Source organism: Thermobia domestica, chromosome 8 (assembly GCF_964235325.1).
Source record: "Thermobia domestica chromosome 8, izTheDome1.hap1.1, whole genome shotgun sequence".
Taxonomy (NCBI): domain Eukaryota; kingdom Metazoa; phylum Arthropoda; class Insecta; order Zygentoma; family Lepismatidae; genus Thermobia; species Thermobia domestica.
In genome coordinates this window covers 242402206-242422596 of record NC_137461.1, presented here as the reverse complement: position 1 = coordinate 242422596, position 20391 = coordinate 242402206, and the positions used below count along the sequence as shown (strand labels likewise).

Here is a 20391-nt window from a genome sequence, read left to right as displayed (position 1 = left end):
ATATTATAAAAATGTCGAGAATAATCTCGATTTAAAAATGTTTGGTTTATTCATCGTAACTCGGTTGCTATGGTAAAAGTTCCCGTTACCAAAGTTTTGTTTATAAATAATATGATTCAGATTTTCGCCATTTATTTTAGAAGTGTATGCAATTGCTGCGATTTGGAAATATAGTGCTTTTAACTGATCAAAATAGTGTTTAATTATTTGAATTATCATCGTAGTAAATAGTAATAAGTTTTAGTAAGTATATACTACGATAAAATAAGTAAAATCAAATTTCGAAGTGGTGGTGTGTCATAGATTTATCCAATATCATGTGTTAGTAAATTTCTTTATAAATCTACACTTAACACTTCACAAAAATAACGCAAAAAGCATATGTGTTTCAAAATATTCGCTTGATAAACACTTATATTCCATTTGTTTTATATTTGATAGGTACATTGTAAATGTAAGAAGTAACTGCATTATGTTTGTAAAGGAATCTTAAGTTTTGTTTTATCTCAACATACTCTCTTTTCCATCAAGAGAGAAGAGAATGAGATTATGTAGCTTTTCAAGGAAGAATACATAAAGAAAAATGGCATATTATTTATGTCTGAGATTAAATAAAAAATAAGCAAAAGTTAACATTTCAGTACTCATTGAAATGATGTACTCAGTATTACGCTCCTGCCCTTTTATTTCTCCAGGATGCTCCAAGTACCCATTACAAAGCAGGGGCGTCATTTAGGAGAGGCAGGAGGGGACAATTGCCGCCCCCAAGAGTTTAAGGAATACATATACTTTAATCAATTGTCTACTAATATATTAGTAGAAAACGTGAAAGTCTTACGTCCGTCGTGCTCTTGCTTCCCTCAAGCGAGGTCTGAAATTATGCCCCTGTTATAAAGAGGTCGGGTGTACCTCACAACCGCATTGAAACGAGGGAAGAGCGAAAAAAAAATCTTCCGGCTCCGCTTTGGATTGAACCAGAGCCATCCAGGCTAACAGATATATGCCTTACCGATTATTACGCTAATGTGGCTCAATTTTTACCTATGAAATAATTTTCTATTGACCCAATTCAATCATGAATCCATTATTGCCGATTGAACCTGAGCCTTTTTTTTTTTTTTTTTTTGTAATAAACTGGTTTATGAATATTTTCCAGTTTTCTACGGGTATACGCAACTTCCTGTATAAAAGAAAAAATCGGAGTCAAAGGTTTTATAACACTTGTACACAGCATGTTGAATTATAGGTTAAGTGCAGATATAGATGGTCACTGAAGAGTTTTGAATTGTTTTTCTTTAATACCTCCTACAAAATGAAATCGGGTCCTCCCTGCAATCATCCGCTTATTTGCGTTTCTTATTACTCCATAATTAGAAGAGGCGAAATGAACTCTTTCAATTAGCGTTCTTCAACTATGTTCTGAGTTGTGAAGGCAGATGTTGAATGATCAGCGGAAGGTAATGTATTAATGGAAGAATTGCAATAGGAGGGAACAGTAGTTAACACAAAAGACCGAGAAATATGGATAAATGTTATTAATCAGAAACTCGCATAATCTGAGAACGAAATAATAATTTTTAACAATAACTGTATCACCTAAATGGTCAATTCGTATCAGTGATCAAGGATACAATTCATTTTTTATTGTGAATCCTGTGTTAACTGTAAATGAAAATTAGCATTCTTGAGTTATAGCATGCGAAACAATACGGCTAACCAGCCGGATATTTAGGTAAGGAATATGAGCTCAATACTTAAATTTTCATAACCATTATTATTGGTTTCCTAGACGGAACCTCGTAACGTCCATAGTTGGAAAAAGGCCATGGTTAAAATTTACAATATTGCAACTTCAAACTTAACTGAATAAATTTAATTCAAACTTAATTGAATAAATTTAATTCAAACTTAATTGATTAAATTTAATTCAAACTTAATTCATTAAATTTAAAATTTACTTCAAACGTAACTGATGAAAATTAAAAAATCACATTTTTCACTACCATGGAATGAGATTGATATTGAGTTGTAGAAGATGATGCAAAATTTAATGAATAAAATTGAGAGCATTGAAAAATTAGTTTATTGTTACGAAAAGTTATTGTTTTCAAACGCAAAATATAATTAAACAGTAAAATTAAAATATTATAAGGCTAAAAAAATATTCATTTCACATGGTTAGAAAGAAAAAGTAAACTATTAGGTTTTCAATCGTTACGATTTTTAAATGATTTTCAATTAAACTTTAAATCCTGAGAAAATTAATTGATTAAATCAATACATAACATTTTAACTAATAAATTTAATCGTTACTCCTATAACAGATTAATTACAATCCTGGTTATGTCTTAAATCAAATATTTCTTTACATTCCAGTACCTGTTCGTCGCCGAGTAGTTAATATGTGTGTTCTCTGTGCGTATGATCTTGAGTTCGGTTTTGGGTAGGAGTAGTTGTTTCGAGTACAATTTTGAGTAGTGCTTCGGATTCCGCTGTAAACTGTACTCAGATAAACTTGGTGCTGAAACTCGAACCAACAAAGATACAAATACTCTATCAGAACTGAAAATTTTAAGCATTTACAGCACGTGGGAACCTACAACTGCGCCCACTGCCAACTACTCTCAAAGTAGATTTTAAAGAAGTTTCACTATCGTTATACATTCATGATCAGAAAATTGGGATATTTATAGAACAGAACGCTTTCATACTAGGGAATAAAAAAACATTAATCTTTAGTCGACCAGTAGCGTTCGGCCATGTATGGCCCTAGATACCGTACCGCTTTTTGAACGAAATTAAATGTTCATAATGTTAGAAGCTTATTTCTTAACTGGCCTAAAGATATGAACGAAGAATTATAATACTCAGAGTAAATCAAATATTGAAACATGTATGACTAGTGCCCATTGAAGCACGCGTACACGGAGAAAAATGCATTATCCAGTCGGCATGTAAATGCTGTTTTTACCAGGTTACGCGCGTCACTACATTAAGAAATGTTGTTTCATCCGTAATACGATCTACACCAACGTCCAGCGAAAATTTTGTATTGTGGGACCACCATTTCAAATCTAGAATTAACTCAATACTCATTCCGACAGTGGTAACTTACGTATATAATATTGTTACCACCTTCCTACGACTGTCCCCTCTTGGTTCTTTTTAAATCTGTGACTCCCTACCTTACGAGAGTAATAGTTTTTAACACGAAATTGATCGTGTGAATAAAATTATCCAATCACAGCGAGTCTAGTTCGACGCCGAACTCCAGACTTGGCATGGTGTTCCGACCTGCTGTACTTTTATACATGAAATTACATTACTTAAAGAGCGCACACGCGTAAATACGATGTATCCACGGAAAGCCTAGTCCTTTTTTTCTCAGTGTAGCCTAAGGGAAACGGTGGAAATTGAAAAGCGTGTATAATTCTTTCTCATTCACATTTTTCGCTTTTTCCGAGACTCCTGTAATAGTAGGGATGGTCCTGAAATTTAATATAGACATACCTCTTTGAAGAAAGTAAAGTGTTTTCTCTCAAAACCTTGCAACTAACACTCAGAATATAAATCAGTTTGGAATATGGATTTTTTTTCAACAGAAGAAATCGTCATCCCTCTGCTCAGCCCCCATCCTTTATACTGATACAATTAAATTGTTTAAAATGAGCTTTGTAATTAAAAAAACAGTCAGATGGATGTATTTATTAGTAAATGTGACCAATTACATAGATTTTGGGAGAGAAATATAAAGAAAAATGTATTTAAAACAATGTATGTTAATATCATATAGTTTCTTGGTATCTTGAATCTCTTATAAGAGGACATTTATAAAGTTACTTGGTATATTTAAAAAGGTAAACTACAATTCTATTATAAATAATAATAATAGTACTTACGAAATCTAACACCAATTGAAGGTCCTAATAACGCTAGAACGAAAAGCAACATAAATTCTCTCGGCATCTTGTATTTTTGTAAAAGTTCACAGAATCACTATTGATTTTTTTTTTTAGTTTTAGAAAACAATGTCTCCTTCTGAATGAGTTTCGAAAGAGTTTTGGCTTATATACTAACCTTGTATGAAGTTTGAAGTGCATTTTCATGTGACTCCTCTAAATAGCATACTTTTGGCATGTGCACTGCTGGAGAGAAAAAAACAGTAAGACTTTTGTTGACCTTCAAAAATTAATTTGTCATCTGAGATGATGTTTCAACAGTATTTGCTTTAATCAAAGAGAAGTAAGACAACTAGGAAAGAGAAATTATGCATGTTTAATTAAATAACTTTACCAATTGAATAATACATATTACTTTCAATTTATTTCCATGACAATAACTGTTCGGAGTTTAATTTCTGACATTAACAATGAGCCAACTAACAAGGGGATTCTTGTTCTTAGAAGAAAGTTGTTCAGAATCTATATATGAGGTAGACAGGAACGATAGCCCGAAAGAAAATGAAAACTACGATACCTGGTTAATAAAATCAGTCGTCAGCTGCAACCACCATACAATACCTGGTTAATAAAATCAGTCGTCAGCTGCAACCACCATACAATACCTGGTTAATAAAATCAGTCGTCAGCTGCAACCACCATACAATACCTGGTTAATAAAATCAGTCGTCAGCTGCAACCACCATACAATACCTGGTTAATAAAATCAGTCGTCAGCTGCAACCACATACAATACCTGGTTAATAAAGACAGTCGTCAGCTGCAACCACCATATAATACCTGGTTAATAAAATCAGTCGTCAGCTGCAACCAAATACTTTTCGTTCAGCCGTGGATTTTATTCTCCAAGTAGCACAGTCACGTCGTAAACACGTGTTTTTTTTGGGAGGGGGGGGGGTTCGAATTCAAAATGACGACTTTTGAAAATTTTGAACGTCTTTATCACGTTCCAAAATGGTAACAAAAATGACGTTTCAAACATGACCTAAATTGTATGTATTTATCACGTGCAAGAATGGTATAAGGAATCACGTGTCGAGCATCACCAAAAATAGACGGTTTGGCTATAAAACCTCGCCTGGCCAAAACCTCGCCGCCCAAAACCTCACGGGACAAAATCTCGCCTGGCCAAAACCCCGCCTGGGCAAAACGTCGCGTTCCAAAATCTCGCGAGGCCAAAACCTCGCCTGGCCAAAACCTCGCCTTGCCAAAACCTCGTCTTCCAAAACCTCACGCCCCAAAATATCGCCATACCCAAAATCTCGTCTAACCAAAAGCTCGTTGTAATGATCTCGCGACACAGAATCTTGCCTGGTCTAAATTAAGCGAGACGTAATCTCGCCTGGGAAGAAATGTCGTCAGGATAAAACCTCTTCACGACGATTTCTCCAATGTAGAATGTTCTATATATTACTATATGTATATATTTAGGAATAACACATAATTACATTAAAATAATGACAAGAAAAATCCTAATGCATGCTTTGGAAATCTATATACCTGTATATAAAAATTTAATGTCTATGTTTGTTACATTATACCTCTTGAGCCATCCTACCGATCTCAATCAAATTTTCAACATAGATGAGGTTCGAAGGTTCGAGCCTAGGATGTTTTTTATAATTTCACTTTGTGGTCACAACAAAAGGGAGGGGGAGTGGGATATACATACATACATACATACATATATATATATATATATATATATACAGAGCCGTAGCTAGAGATTTCGGCGCCCCTACTCTCACCACACCAAGCTCTTCCTTCCTTTTTTTCTTTTTACTTATAAGAAAAGCAACAGATATTGTTATATTACACCGAATTTTAATTAAGCTGCAGGCGAGGTTTTGGCTACACGATGTTTTGGGTGGCGAGGTTTTGGCCCGGCGAGGTTTTGGCAACGCGAGGTTTTGGCCCGGCGAAATTTTGTCCCGCGAGTTTTTGGGCGGCGAGGTTTTGGCCTGGCGAGATTTTGTCCCGCGAGGTTTTGGGCGGAGAAGTTTTGGCCACGCGAGATTTTGGGCGGCGATGTTTCGGCCGCGAGATTTTGTCCGTATCCCAAAATAGACGTTTTTCTTAGGTGCTGAAAGCGCGGACGTTCCCCGTACGGCAATTGCAGTTTGAGCAGTGCATGCTGGGAATCGTGAACCATTTGCAGAATTGCGAGGTGTGATGGTTTTCTGTGTGAAGAAAAAAAAAGTATTGTGTTATTGAAAAAATCATGAAATCCTTGAGTTTTACGTCCCACGCTTATGCCGGTTAGGCTAAAGGAGACGGTAATGATGAGTAATGAATGAAATGGTGGAATTAAGAAAGTGGGTGGAAACGGGAGAACCCCGAGAAATCCCACGCACACGGTGTTTGTCCACCACAAAGTTCACTTGGCGGGGGCTGGGATCGAACCCGGGACCCCAAATACCAAAGGTGAACGCTCTACCACTGAGCCACAGCGGCCCCGATTGTGTTATTGAATTACCACGAGAAGAACAATTGGCTGAAAGAAATTTAATTATAATAGCCCACCTCCTCTGAGTCACCCCACGGAAATGAGAAGTTAAATCCCATTATGGTCGGCATACAAAGTATCCAGTCGTTTCAAACGAGCGCTTGTAACGGGAGAAGCACTACAAACGTAGGTTGCTGTGAAGATAAAAAAAAAGTCAGCTTTAAGAAAAGTAACCATAATTCCTATCCTATTCCTATCTAGGTGTATTCTGTGTAAAATGTGCCAGATTGAGTATTGTAATTGTGAAGATTTGCTCCTCCCATACAGTGTTACCTGTGGTTTCTTATTACGGTATATTAAAATATCGTAGAAAGAACGAGGAGCCCTCCATTACGGCAATTTTAGCACACGGCTATGCCAAATTAAATACTTTTTAGGTAGAATACTGTATAAAATATTAATAGTGAAGGTAGTTAAACGATAATGCATGTGTTTAAACTTAATAAACCGTATATGGGAGTGAGTATATATGTAAAAGGATGTCATTGTGGAGTACAGTTTTACTATACGGATTCATAGATTGTAAAATGTACAGAAAAATTTTGGTAACTCTTTAACGTACCCATTTCATGTCGAGAACAGAACCCAACCAACCCTTGCGGGCTTCTAATCTGTTCCTACTACTAATACTATGGATCCGTTGCACGCATTGTGGAACTATTTGCCAAGGCGGAAGACGGCTGAATACAAACAAAGAACGAGATGGCAGTAAGTGTACGCTTTGGGAGGCATTACTCGAACAGACGGTTCTACCAAATTTCGACGCATTTCTTACATTTCCTGGTTAGGTTAGAGCTTTGTATTTCTTTGGGCAGAGCATGCACTAAATGAGGAACTTCATTACTACTTGCGGATTAACTTCACGAGGGCTAAGTATAAATACACGTTGGACGTATGGCATATTAACTACAGTGCATAAAACACGAATCAACTTGTGCTAGGCGTCCAAAAGCACAAATGCGTTCTGACCGATTCAGGGAAGTAGCACAGCAAGAGGGCACGAGCGGAAGCGCGAGGGCGCGTCCGTACGGAACAGACACGTCAGCGACTGGGGCTATACGCGTAAACGAGGGTAGTGGAAGAGCACGCTTACAATACTTTCACTATCACTCAAAATTCGGCTTCACTCAATCAGGCTGTTCTACCAAATAGGAAATTTATAGGTAAGATAGGATTAGAAACCTTTTTCGTGAAGGAATGAGAGTTTCAATATAAGTAATTATATCAGTGCACAGCATATTAAAATGAATTTTAAGTGATAGTGATAACATTGTATGCTCTTCTACTATCCTCATTTATGAGTATACTCCCCGTCGCTGCTGCGTCTGCTCCCACTAACGTACCCTGTCGCTGCCGCTCGGGCCCTCTGGCTGTGCTCCTATCCTGACTCGGTTTCATAGCATTCTTGCTTTTTAGTGGCTACCTGGTGCAAGTTGGTTCGTGTTTTATGCATGAAATTTTTATATTATACGTCCATGCTGTATTTGTATTGAGCCCTCCTGAAGTAAATCTGCAAGCTGTAATGAAGTTCCTCATTTAGTGCATTCTCTGCTAAAAGAAAGCTCTAATCTGACATGAAACGGTAGGAAATATGTAAAAATTTGGTAGAACCTTGTGCTCGAGTAATGCCCAAAATTCATTTCAATATGCTGTGTACTGACAGTAATTACTTACATTCATACTTTCATTCCTTCACAATAGAACTGTCTGCTCGAGTGTAAAGCAGACTGCCCACCAGAAGGAAGCTGTCTACACGGCGGATCCAGAAGCGACAACTGTCCGTCCCAGAGTAGATATCTTTTATTTTCAAAATAAAATAAAACCCACCCCAGAGTTGAAGCTCTTGCTTTTTTCAACTGTATTATAAATGTAAGATGGAACCTAAAAATAGTTTTTTTTTTTTTTTTTTTTTTTACGTTGCAGAAGAAATGAAGCAATACATGGCAAGACATTATTTGCCTTGGTGTTTTTCCTCGGAAAATGTACACCTTTAAAAACGCAGGTGGTCATTTGTGTTCTTTGTTTTCAAGATGCAATATTTTGCGCTCTCACTCCGTTCTCAAATACAATCTCTGCTTTTTGTCAATGACAGGCAGACAATAAATCTATAAAATGTTCAGTCCACAAGTGTTTGTCAACATTTATTTTACATATCTTTCCATCTAAGAAGTAACCTTTCTCCCACCGATGTTGGGAGGATTTCGAACCCTGAATTGTTTATGAATTTAATTTCGAACGAAAATGTTGTAACAATATCGGTAATGCATGTGCAAAACAAGAAATCGTTTCATTAGAACAGTATGTTCAACCTTTTCTGTTCATTACGATCCGTGGTGGAAAACATATTCAGTCTCCACTGCGAAGAAGTTCTCAACCACACATTGCACCGCCAAATCATCCATGCTCCCACCCCTTAAAGCAAGTGTAAAAATGAGGAGAAACGCAGGGGACGCAGTCCTCCCACTTCCGGAAAATATTTGAGGCGTTTCCCCAATTTCTAAAAAATTACAATGGGCAAAGATAGGCATGGGGGATGGCGTGACGTCATTCATCCCCCTACCTTTTCACATCCACTTTTACCCCTGCTTAAAAGGAGATATATCGGGGGTTATCGGTAAGTGAGGGTTTCATACTGCTATTCATGGGAACTCTGCAACACCCTTTGCGCGGCATGAGAACGAGCAGTGTCTTGCAACATAGGGATACCATGCATGTTGACCATCGCTAGCTACTTGAATATTACAATTAATATTAAGAACTCTCTTAAAGAATTTGCTTGGTAGGATGGAGAAACTGGCAAGTCTTCTGAATCAAGAAAGACCTCGGGTTTGGAGATGTAGAAACTACCGATTCGACTCCCAGGATCAATCGTCCTTTAGCGCAACAATTGAGCACGAGCACGCATCAACAAGAGACCCATAAGTGTGCATGTGGTGAGCGAGAACATAGTACGAAGGAATGCAAGTTCTAAAGAGGCGAATGAGCTCGAGCAATTTTAAGCCTCATATTAACTCAAGAAAGCTAACATACCGTAAATTTTACGAGCGTATCCTACCATTTTGATGTTCATATCCCTTAACTACCGACAATGGAGTAGCCCGTTGAGTTCCGTTTTTCACTACACCTGTATTGGTCAATCAGTATTTATCTTTCTCAGTTTTTGGCTCTCTTTCTGTTTAAAATCGTTAGTCGCTCGTAAGATTTACAATATGTTAGGAACAACGCTTGGATTTTCGTATATTTAATAGCATTGACTTAATACTATTGCTCGATAAGGTTTATGTCCGGAGATATAGGATGCCAAATTACCCATATGTTAGTCACGCAGCATTTATTCAATTCATTCTATAGAATCTACAAGATGTTATTGTTCTTGACAGCAGCAGTAGTGTTTTCTTTTTTTTCGCTATGAAGTTCAACAGAATGAATACACTACTACAGAAATTCTCTCTAATTGTATTGTTCTTTCTACTACCTAAACCAATAATTGTACAAAGGTAATTGTACGAACTTACATTAATAAACTGTATTCTAGTCATAGGTCCTCACAATCAGTCCTTTTAAAAAATTGCCTTAAAAGTGAAGAATGTGATGTCAAGTAGTTTGGTAGAGAAATTCGAATAGAGCTGCAATTAACGGAAAGCACAACTGCCCATACAAGTAAATTGCAGCGTCATCATCTATTATTATTATTTATCAAGTTTTATTATTGATTTGAAAATTCTTTATAAATCATTAAATTACTTTCTAGCGTCTTACGTATCGCATTTCATTGATCCATAAAAGATGTTTATATTTTGCTTGAATTTGTGCGGAAATATAATGCTTTGGTTTTACATTATTCCTCCTTCTTGCTTATTGGATAACTCTGACTTCGAATTAATATGCATTTCTGTATCATATATTTTCAATCTTTATAAACCAAATCTAATTTAAGTGATACATTGAAACCTCTCTTAACGGACTTCATGGATTCACGTAGCAAAGGGAAAGGGGGGGGGGGTCCGATGAGTCCGGACCCCCCATCGAAACAAGAAATGAAAAAACGTAAGGAAAGATTGAAGAAAAAGAAACAAAAAAAAAAGAAGGATCAGGACTAAAATAAAAAGATAGAGCAAGCTTTTGGTTACTCTTTCTTATGAGGAGATTTGTATTACTTGCAATACATGATGGTAAAATGAGCGGGATATTCTGGAAAAGTCAGGGAATTTGAAGTTTCTGGAAAAGTGACGTTAAGTTTCAGAATTTCTACTACTAGTCAGGGAAATTTCAAGCTTTCGGAAGCATAGTACCGTTCTGTAACAGCGTGGACATTTTTAATCTTAATATTTTTCGTCATTGCTTCTCTACAGTATCAAATATCTTATTTCAGAGTTTTCTACTGCTCCTATAATCTATCATTTGGAACCGATAGTAGTTGACGGAATAATGAAAACAAAAAAGTTATGTGGAAATAAAGTTCTGTTAACATTTGATTTAGCAGAGAAAGGAACGCAGATATTGTAAAACATTTTGCAAGACATTATTGAAGTACTTTTTATAATAGTTGAGGTCATAATGAAAGGAAAATTGTTATATTTGAATGAGCAGAGGAAGGCACGTAAATATTGTAAAATCTTTTTCAATACTTTTTAATATTCTCTTACACTAGCATATCCCCATTTTATTGTCCTAACAAACCAATATAGGTTGCTAGTAAAGTAGTTTAGATTGATCGAGCTCCTGGGTCTTCAGTATTTCATGTATCCCCCCCATTACGAAATCCTGGCTGAACGAACCAATATATGTTTCAGTAAAATGGTTTAGAATGATCGAGCTCCTGGTATGATGACTACAGCACTTCATCTCAAGCCCCCCCCCCCCCATCACCTTTTACGAAATGCCAGCTTAATGGATAACTTAAAGGGAACAGCTCCATAATACAGGAGGACTTTCTTGTCCTGACAAAAATATATGTGTTATTATGTCTGAGAACTCCTCTTCACAAAGGACAGCTCTGCTCGTACGTATTTAGCACCGAAAATATTTTATGAAATTTATTAATAAACTTTCAATTGATCTCTTGAACTGTCTGAGATAGCAGATACAAGCAAACGTGGATCAGAGACAAGTGTCTGCACATTTACACAACAGACAATTTAGAAACTCTCCTCATTAGTTGGTATTGCCTACGTTTTCAGCATTTAATAATAATGCATGTTCTTATTTCATTACTTTTACCTTTTAAGTCAATCAGTAAGCAAATAAAATTACTTTTACAGAGGTATTGCTTGTATTGAAAATAAATTCATCATATAAGCGTTAAATTTTGCAGTACATGCTCATATAAATACATTCCCGGATGTCCCAGTCTATTGAAGTGCGACACCTTCATGAACTAGTGAAAACCATTAGCAGAGGCCGCAATGTGCCACATGAATTGAAACCAGCTCAGGCACAGATAAGAGTTAATGTGTAGCAATAACTGTTACAAAACCGGCCTGATGTGCGTTACATGAAGTAGATTGTCACATGCGACGATAAGTGAGTGCTTTCCGAAATCCGAATGTGCAAAAACAGTGATTAAGGAAGGATCAACTTCCAAACTCGAGCAGCAAACAGGATGGTTTCGAGCACAAAGTCATGCCTTATATGTGGAGGAACTACGAAGTTATACTTCATTCGACTTTGTTCCTAACGGTCATACCATCAATGTTGACCTTTATTCCGAATGGTTGAAACGGACGCATGATGCACTAAGCTAAAAATATCCTGTTTTGGTAAATTGAAAGTGCTTTTTGCTGTAACAGAATTACGCAAAACATGCATATAGCCCTGGCTATGTTTCTTCCGATAACTATCTGTTTCGGTCCATGGGACACTTCCGGAAATTACGATGCTTCACCGATCAGCAGAAGATGGAAACAGCAGTACCTAACATTTTGCCTCTAAAGGATAAAACATGGCATCGACGTTTAATCGGGAAACTGGCAGGAAGATGGCTGCAGACAGTCCAACACGAGGGGTTATACCTTCAATATTAATTTGCTTCCATGGTATTGCAATAAATACCAGAATATATTGCAATAAATGCAATAAATATTGTGTACCAGAATATTGCAAGACTCATGTCGCAAACTTATAACTGAGAACAGCAAATGTGGTGGTTGGTGACATCTTTTGTTGTATTATTTGGATCAGTAACAGGCAAGTATCAACATTTATATTTAAATATCGTTTTGGCTACAATATAGTGTAAATGTGTTTGTAGGTTGTAGTTTAACGTTAGATTTTGAAGAGCACATCATTTGGTCTTAACCTACCATTTAAATAGTTTCGCCCTTGGTTGTTCTCTGTATTGGACCGATCCACTGCAGGTGACCGTTTCTCTATGATTTTTTCAACGTTGTATGGATATCATGAAATAAGTTATAGTATCCTCATAGGGCGAAAAGTGTTGAAGACATGTTTTGATGATATTTTCCGTTCCATGATGTCTCAATGGAAACTAGATGGAAAATGGACTGAAGATGAATTATAAATGGCTATTGTAGCTTGCCAAAATGGGAATTTCTGTACGAATGAATGTAGTAGAGTGTACAGGGCTCCTACGAACAACGATCACGCGAAATTTCTCTTGAAAACAATGGTAATGTTAATGGAATTAAGGCATTTGTAAGACAGATTTTATTGAAACGCATATCTTCAAAAGTTTGAAAATATCCCGTACTTTAGATCCTACTTAGTATTGTTGTTCCGCCGTCTTTGCGTTAGCAAGTTTACAGTCGGTGAAGAACAAACTGCAGCAAAAACAATATTTTTTTTCTTTTGCCTGACGGAGACGGCATACACAACACAAACCTACCAGTCGGTGAATTTTTTTTATGTTAAATTGATTTTAATTGTATATTAAGGTTGCATTCTATATTGAAAATTAGTTTTAATTTATCTTTATATAAGGGATCTATTCAGGGCCGTAACTTGTAGGGGGAGGGGGCAGGAGGGGCAACTGCCCCCAGGGAAGCTCCGCGCAATTCGAGGGGGGGGGCATTTTAAGACAAAGTTTTCTTACTCCATATACGAGACGAACATGAAATTATAAATGAAGCATCAAACAGTTTTACTACATTACATAAACAAAACAGCATACAAAAGGTAAATAAACAAAAATAAGTCGTGTTCCCATTTCAGTAAAAATGTATAGTATTAGGGGCCCTAGAAAAAAATATTTATTAATATAGCTTTGAGATTTGTCAATATTTTCCCCTTAATTAATTTGTCATGCATTGAACAGGCCGAGAGGCGTAACTAACGGCCCCGCTGACCTTGCCGTGTGGTAGGGCCCACTGGCTCGGGGGACATAAAGAGTCAGAGAAAGATGGAAAGCGGGGCCCAAGAATTAGAAAAACAACTTTTTCTATGGGGCCCAAATACGCGTATTGATGCTTGCCCCCCCCCCTTCCCCCGCAGAAGAAAATCTAAGTTACGGCGCTACATCTATTACATTTTTTTTAATTCTCAAAGTATTGTTTTTCATTATTATTTTCTTAAAAAATGATCTCAAGACCAAATAAATTATTTTCATTTGATCTTGAAAGTGGTCGAAACTAATTTCATTAAATTGACTGATGACATTAGTTTTATTTTATTTTTTTCTGTAATATAAAGTTAGTGTGTGACTTCGATTAAAGACAAATATGTGTGTGTCATAAATGCTAATTCCATTATTACTTTTTCATTTCTATATTTAGTTTCTGGTGTGTACTAGAAATACATGGAACTGATCAAACCTAGGAACCTCTCCGCTATTGCTAAATCCATTTGTATAGTTAGCAACAAAAGTTCTTTACGTTTGGTAAAATTTATTTTGAGAATAACGGTTGTATTGATGGAACGTACAACGGTTGTATGGCTGGAATGTACAACGGTTGTATGGCTGGAACGTACAACGATTGTATAGCTGGAACGTACAACGGTTGTATTGCTGGAACGTACAACGATTGTATGGCTGGAACGTACAACGGTTGTATGGCTGGAACGTACAGAAAATTACATTCTTTTTTAATTTACTGAAAACTGTACTCAAATTGTCCTTCCATTTGGAAGTTATTTACGTAACTAATTCCATGATGCGGAAAGAACTTTTGTTGCTGATTGCACAGCTGCTCTTGAAGTAATATGGAAATTGAATTTCTACTTAACATTTTTTTCTCTTTTAAGCTTTAGCATCCATAATGCTACTTACTTATACTTTCATATTTATACAACAAGATCATGAATAATTCACGATGTCAATATAAGGAAAAAAAGAAGTGCTCTTCAAAGCACCAAAATCAACTTCATGTAGTACATAAAGTATAAAGCCATTAGTGTAAGAGATAATATACAGAAAGTGATAATGCAAGTTCATATTCCAATACTAGACAATGTTCTTAACTAAAATTTCTTTGTCACGTTCCCTGATGCACGGAATGAACTATGGCTTAAAATATTTCCATTTATTACTATACGGGAGTTTTAAAAAGTTCAGATGGACAGAGAGTTGAATATTATATGCGTTATTAGAGAAGGAGTTTTTAATCTTCTGCATCGTCCTGTAAAATCCATTTTTAAACAATAATTTTAGGAATGATCCAAAAATACATCAAAAGATTGCGATATTGACCAATAATTACTTTTAAGATCAGGGGCCACAAAAGTTTTGAACTGCTCCTAAATCGAGTTTTCGTATCTTTTTATGGAATAAGCACATCCTACTGGGTTAAGAATCTTCATCCCGGCGAAATTAAAATACCGCTAATTTTACAGTAATTATGTGATATCTTCAAATAGATAAAAGATAATCGAAATGTGGAACAAGAGCGCCCTAGACTATATTATTTTACATGAGAAACCGTTATCACGACTCATTTATCTGCTTTCGATTTCGAGCCATTTTGAAAATCGGCATTTATTTTCGCGTTTCTAAACAGCTGAAAACGGAAATTCACTAGGTGACTTGTGATAACGGTACCTCACGCAAAATAATATTGTCTAGGGCGCTCTTGTTCCATATTTCAATTATCTTTTATCTATTTGAAGATATCACATAATTACTGTAAAATTAGCGGTATTTTAATTTCGCCGGGATGAAGACTCTTAGGTGATAGTTTGGATTTGGCTACACTAGTTCTCCAGATATAAGGCTTACAAGAAAATTTTTGACTGAAATATATATATGGTCTATTGATCCAAAAATAGCAACGATTATTTTGAATAAAACAGCTTTACAAGTACTACCTCCATCACTGTTAGGAGTATATGTGGCACTGTTAGTAAATGACATAACATCTGCTATTTAAGAGTATTTCTTACATATAAAATGAAAATTAGAAAATAACATGTAAACTAGGAACATAAAAGCTACCACAGTATTAGTAATTACGAAATACATTTCAAGACCTTAAAATTAGCTTTATATATATATATATATATATATATATAATTTTCTCAAAATCTACGCATCAGAATTAATTATCACATATCTCATTTTGTTAAGCTTTATGTCATTTATCGATTCCAAATATTTAAAATCCGTAAGTTATATCAAAATAAAAGATTAAAATTAATAACTGTTTTGAGCTATAACACATTAACAGACTGAGTACTATCATCTTCCTAGACTATACGTCCGTATTGGTTTTAATATATGCCGCGGTTATTATATAGCACAGTGGTTCCCAATATTTTGATTGGCGACACACTTTCCTGAACATCGAAGACATCAAATCAAAGTGGACCGATTTTTTTGTTCTATAATTTATAATAATGTAGCCTAGGGGCGGATCCGAGGGGGGGGAGATCGATTGCGCTCCCCCCAGAAGAGAAAACTTTCTTATTTTATATATAAATAAATCCCATCCCAGAGTTTAGAGCTCTTAAAAGTAGCTTTAAGTAGTAGTATTACAACCTATTGTCCACCCCCCAGAAGTCCATCCTAGATCCGCTCCTGGTGTAGGCATATAGGTTACTGTAAAACAGTGGTCCTAAATAGTTCTGAACATTCTTGCTGCCGCTCAAGGAGTTAATTGGTATAGTCTGCCTAAAAGTTGATCTTTAGTAATTATTTTATGCTTCATAATTTTTAAATTCTAAAATTTCGCGACGCATCCTAGGAACTGTACGGCATATCGTGTCCGAGACCATTAGTGTAGCTTACGCTTTTACATTTTAAAGATTTTTTTTTTTTTTTTTTTGTGAATTTTCTCAAGAAAACGAAGTATAAATCTTTATACTCACCTATATAATTTTCGTATACTCAAAGGGATCTCTAGATTTGTTTTTGCTTCATTTTGAACACTTTCTTTTGTCGTTTAAAGCTAATGCGCATTAGAGTACCTAACAAGTATTGTAAAATGCATAAAACGAAACAGGAAACATCTTAATACGGTGTATGATTTGTATATTTCAGTATATGGAATTGTACCTCTCTGAAGTGCATCCAGGCTTAATTACGGTAGGTACTCTTTGGATAAGTCTCTTCAGGTTGGGATCCACTCTATAGCAGCCCTCTTACCTTACATTAATTTTTAAGTAACTTACATAAATGCTGTTAGGAAATTCAAATTTTCCTCTATGACATGCGCGGGAACAAAAACATTTGAAATACATTGAACAGTTAGCATAGTGTAATGTGATTTTAATATCTCAAAAATGATTATGATTTAAAGAGTAGTCATCCCATGAAAAGAAAAAATAGGCAAAAGAAATAACGGTGCAACCAGATTGAGACAATGAACGAAATATTTGATTCTGAACAATGAACAAAGACAAGAAATATAATAATTTCATTCGAGTCCTCTATTCTACCCCACAATCAAATCGGATTTTTTTTCTTGCTACGAAGTAAGATACACGCCCTTATGATGCTCTCTGGAGGTCCCATGTTCACTCTGTCCTTAGGCCTCTGCACTCTGGCCTCTGTCCTGTTCACGGTGTAACAAAACTGCCACAACTAGGTAGTATGTTGGATATCCGCACACCAACAACTGACCTTCACCTTATTTCCATTCGCATTCAATTCACGGTGTGAGGGCCAATTGAACACACACCTTCAAAAAAAGCGGCATAACTTTCTTGGTTACCTTCATACATGGCTGCAAGAGCAATTGCTTCAGTGTGTAATATACAGTATGTTTGTAGAAGACACAGGTAGTCCGTCGAAACAATAATAGAAGGATTATACCGTATATTTATTCTTATGTTTATTTCTGTGCATTTGCTTAGCTGACATTTTATTAAAAGACTTTGATATACTAATGGCAAACATAGTTATAACATAACCATAGCTCTCACTCGCTTTAAATTAAGGTTTAATTGAAGTTTTCCTTTTTAAACAGTGGCGCAAATAATACATTACTTTGAATTCTTACTTTGATTATACGATGTTTTATTCATTCAAACGTGAATATTACTAGCCTTACAAATGCAAAATGACACTAAATTTTCCTATCATAATCTGAAACTTCCCTTCTCTGGGGTAAAGCGAAATGGGAATTCCCGTTTCGCCTTACAATCAAATTAACATACACTATATTACCATTATAGACTGAAGCCATGAAGACAGGCATAAGGCGAAACGGGAAAAGGCCAAACGGGAAGATGGAAAATGTTGAAAAACGGGAAAGAACACTTTATTTTGTTTCTGTAATGGAAAATATTTAAAATTTGGAGATAGCATAAAATTGGGCGAAAGAGTTTGAATAGTACAACGATACTGAAACCGTAAAAGATTTCGTACAAGTAACCACATTGAACTAAGTAGATTGCATGATATGAATCTACGTTGAAGGTTATCAAATTCTACGCAAGAAACCGTCGGTACTGTCAAATGGGGTGAAATCGGACGGATCTGGAACATTTTCAACTGTGCTGGAACTACGCTACATTATTTTGTTAATGTAAATAGTTATATCGTGGGGAATATGTTTTAGGAATACAATAAACGAAAGAAAAGAATTGTTGATCAACTGTACACATAGGTCAGAAAACATAAAATGTGTTCGATGTCACCCGGTGTGGTTAAGTGACTTCAGACACGATTGTATTTCTGTGTAATAGTCTGAAGCTGTGTCACTATGGTGTGAAATCGGACCGTTAAAGTATTTGACAACAAAAGGAAGGTTGAAGGACATTTATTTGAATGCTTTCGTGGTTTCAGTTACACATTTACAACCATATTTAACATAGTTTCAAAAGAAAAATCAAATTGGTCTGAAGTAATGGAACGACAGTGAACAAGAAAAAGGCATTGCACACACAACTATCTTCCGATTGATCATTAGAGCTTAAGATTAATATACGCTTTTGTGGAAGTACAATATATTTTACCATTTACTACACAAGACTTAGCTAACATTCGGAAAATATGTTATATGCGAACCCTATTTTCATCATCCAGGTGCCCCGCGAATGTGTGAACCTCCAAATTCCCTTTCTTTGCCTCTAATTTCAATTTCCTGAAATTACGTTCCTGTCAAGAGGGCTCAATTTTTTTTGCTTGGGGTACAAAATCTGAACAGCCGCCACTGATCAAAACAGGCAAATACCATTAATCGAGTATAATCTCAACTGACATCTATTTTATGAAGTTTGGGATGGACCCGGCCAGAGATGGAGTGGGTCGGTGGGTCAGTGGGTCAAGTTTTCTGAGTGGGTCAGTGGGTAAACAGCATGTGACCCACTGCGACCCACAACCCACCACCCATCATGACCCACCGACTCAGTCTGATCTACCGACCCACTCTGCTCACTGCATTGTAAACAGTATCTTCTGAAGACTGTTAAATTTGTCTTCGTTTTACTTTCAAGACCATTTCCCTTCCTTTTCCATTTGTTTCTGTCTACTTACCTGAGGTGAGTATATCTAACCAAGTGGAAAAACAACTTTTTGCACTTTTGGATATTGATATTTGTAATTGTAATAATAGCAATAGGGCTTATACTGCTACTTGGTTTTCGAGATCTGTGAGTTTTTAGAGGAGCTAACTACTGGAAAAAATACATTTTTGAATCACTGTAAAATATAAATTATTAGCCCTATATAAAAAATTGAATGTAACTATGTGTGCCTGATCATCATCGTCAAATTGCAAAGTCAAATGAAATGACTTTTGGTATATAGTTAGGCCTTAATCTAAACTGGAATGTTATATTGCTTTCATTATAATACATAATATCCTAAGGAGGTAGTGAGGATCCGAATTTTTGCGAAAAAAAAATGAGTATCTCGCAAGCCGTTAAACTTACGGAGCTGAAATTCAGTGTATTAACTCTTTATAGAAAATAAACAGAATGTGTTCTAGCATTTTCTTAAATTCTCCTTTATGGAGGGGGGGGGGGGGCACTTTCTATATATGGAGAATTGGTAGTGAGTTGTTTTGTAAAAATGATCAAAAACGATCGATATTAGTTAAGAAAAAAATCAGAAACAAAAAATACAGTGCTTTGCTGAAGCTTATGTTAATTATACGGAGCGCTTACAGCACAGGGCAATCAACCCATAAAGTTGTGAGAAATGAAATGAAATGAAATCTTTGTTTTACGTCCCACGGTTATGCCGGTTAGGCTAAAGGAGACGGTGATGATGAGTAATGAGTTGTAAGAAAAATAGACATAAAATTTGTACTGTAAGCTTAATTACAAGGAAATTTTAAGTTTGGATTGTACGCATAATTATATGGAAAATTTTACCCTTTTTTCCTTTACGTTGGTCTACTTACCTTGATTTGGGACTTTCAAATTTCATCGTTTTTTCCACTGAAAAGTATCGATAATTCATCAAGGAAATAATTATACTATGATAATTTAATTGAAATTCATCGTAATTTAGCCCATGGCAAATAGCAGTGTGGTAATTGAAGGGGAAGAAGGAGGGAAATTCCCATTCACCTCTGAACACTTTCCAGG

The 20391-nt window shown here is 35.9% G+C and overlaps 1 protein-coding gene across 1 annotated transcript in view; it reads right to left on the bottom strand.

Annotated features, from left to right (window-relative positions):
* Positions 1–4033, bottom strand: part of LOC145691977 (protein takeout-like) — a 40130-nt gene extending 36097 nt beyond the window's left edge. Inside the window, exon 1 of the mRNA XM_081767275.1 lies at positions 3900–4033. Coding sequence (XP_081623401.1) covers positions 3900–3966 — 67 coding nt within the window. The 5' untranslated portion in view covers positions 3967–4033. The remainder of the gene's footprint in view (positions 1–3899) is intronic.
* Between the last annotated feature and the right edge of the window lie 16358 nt (positions 4034–20391).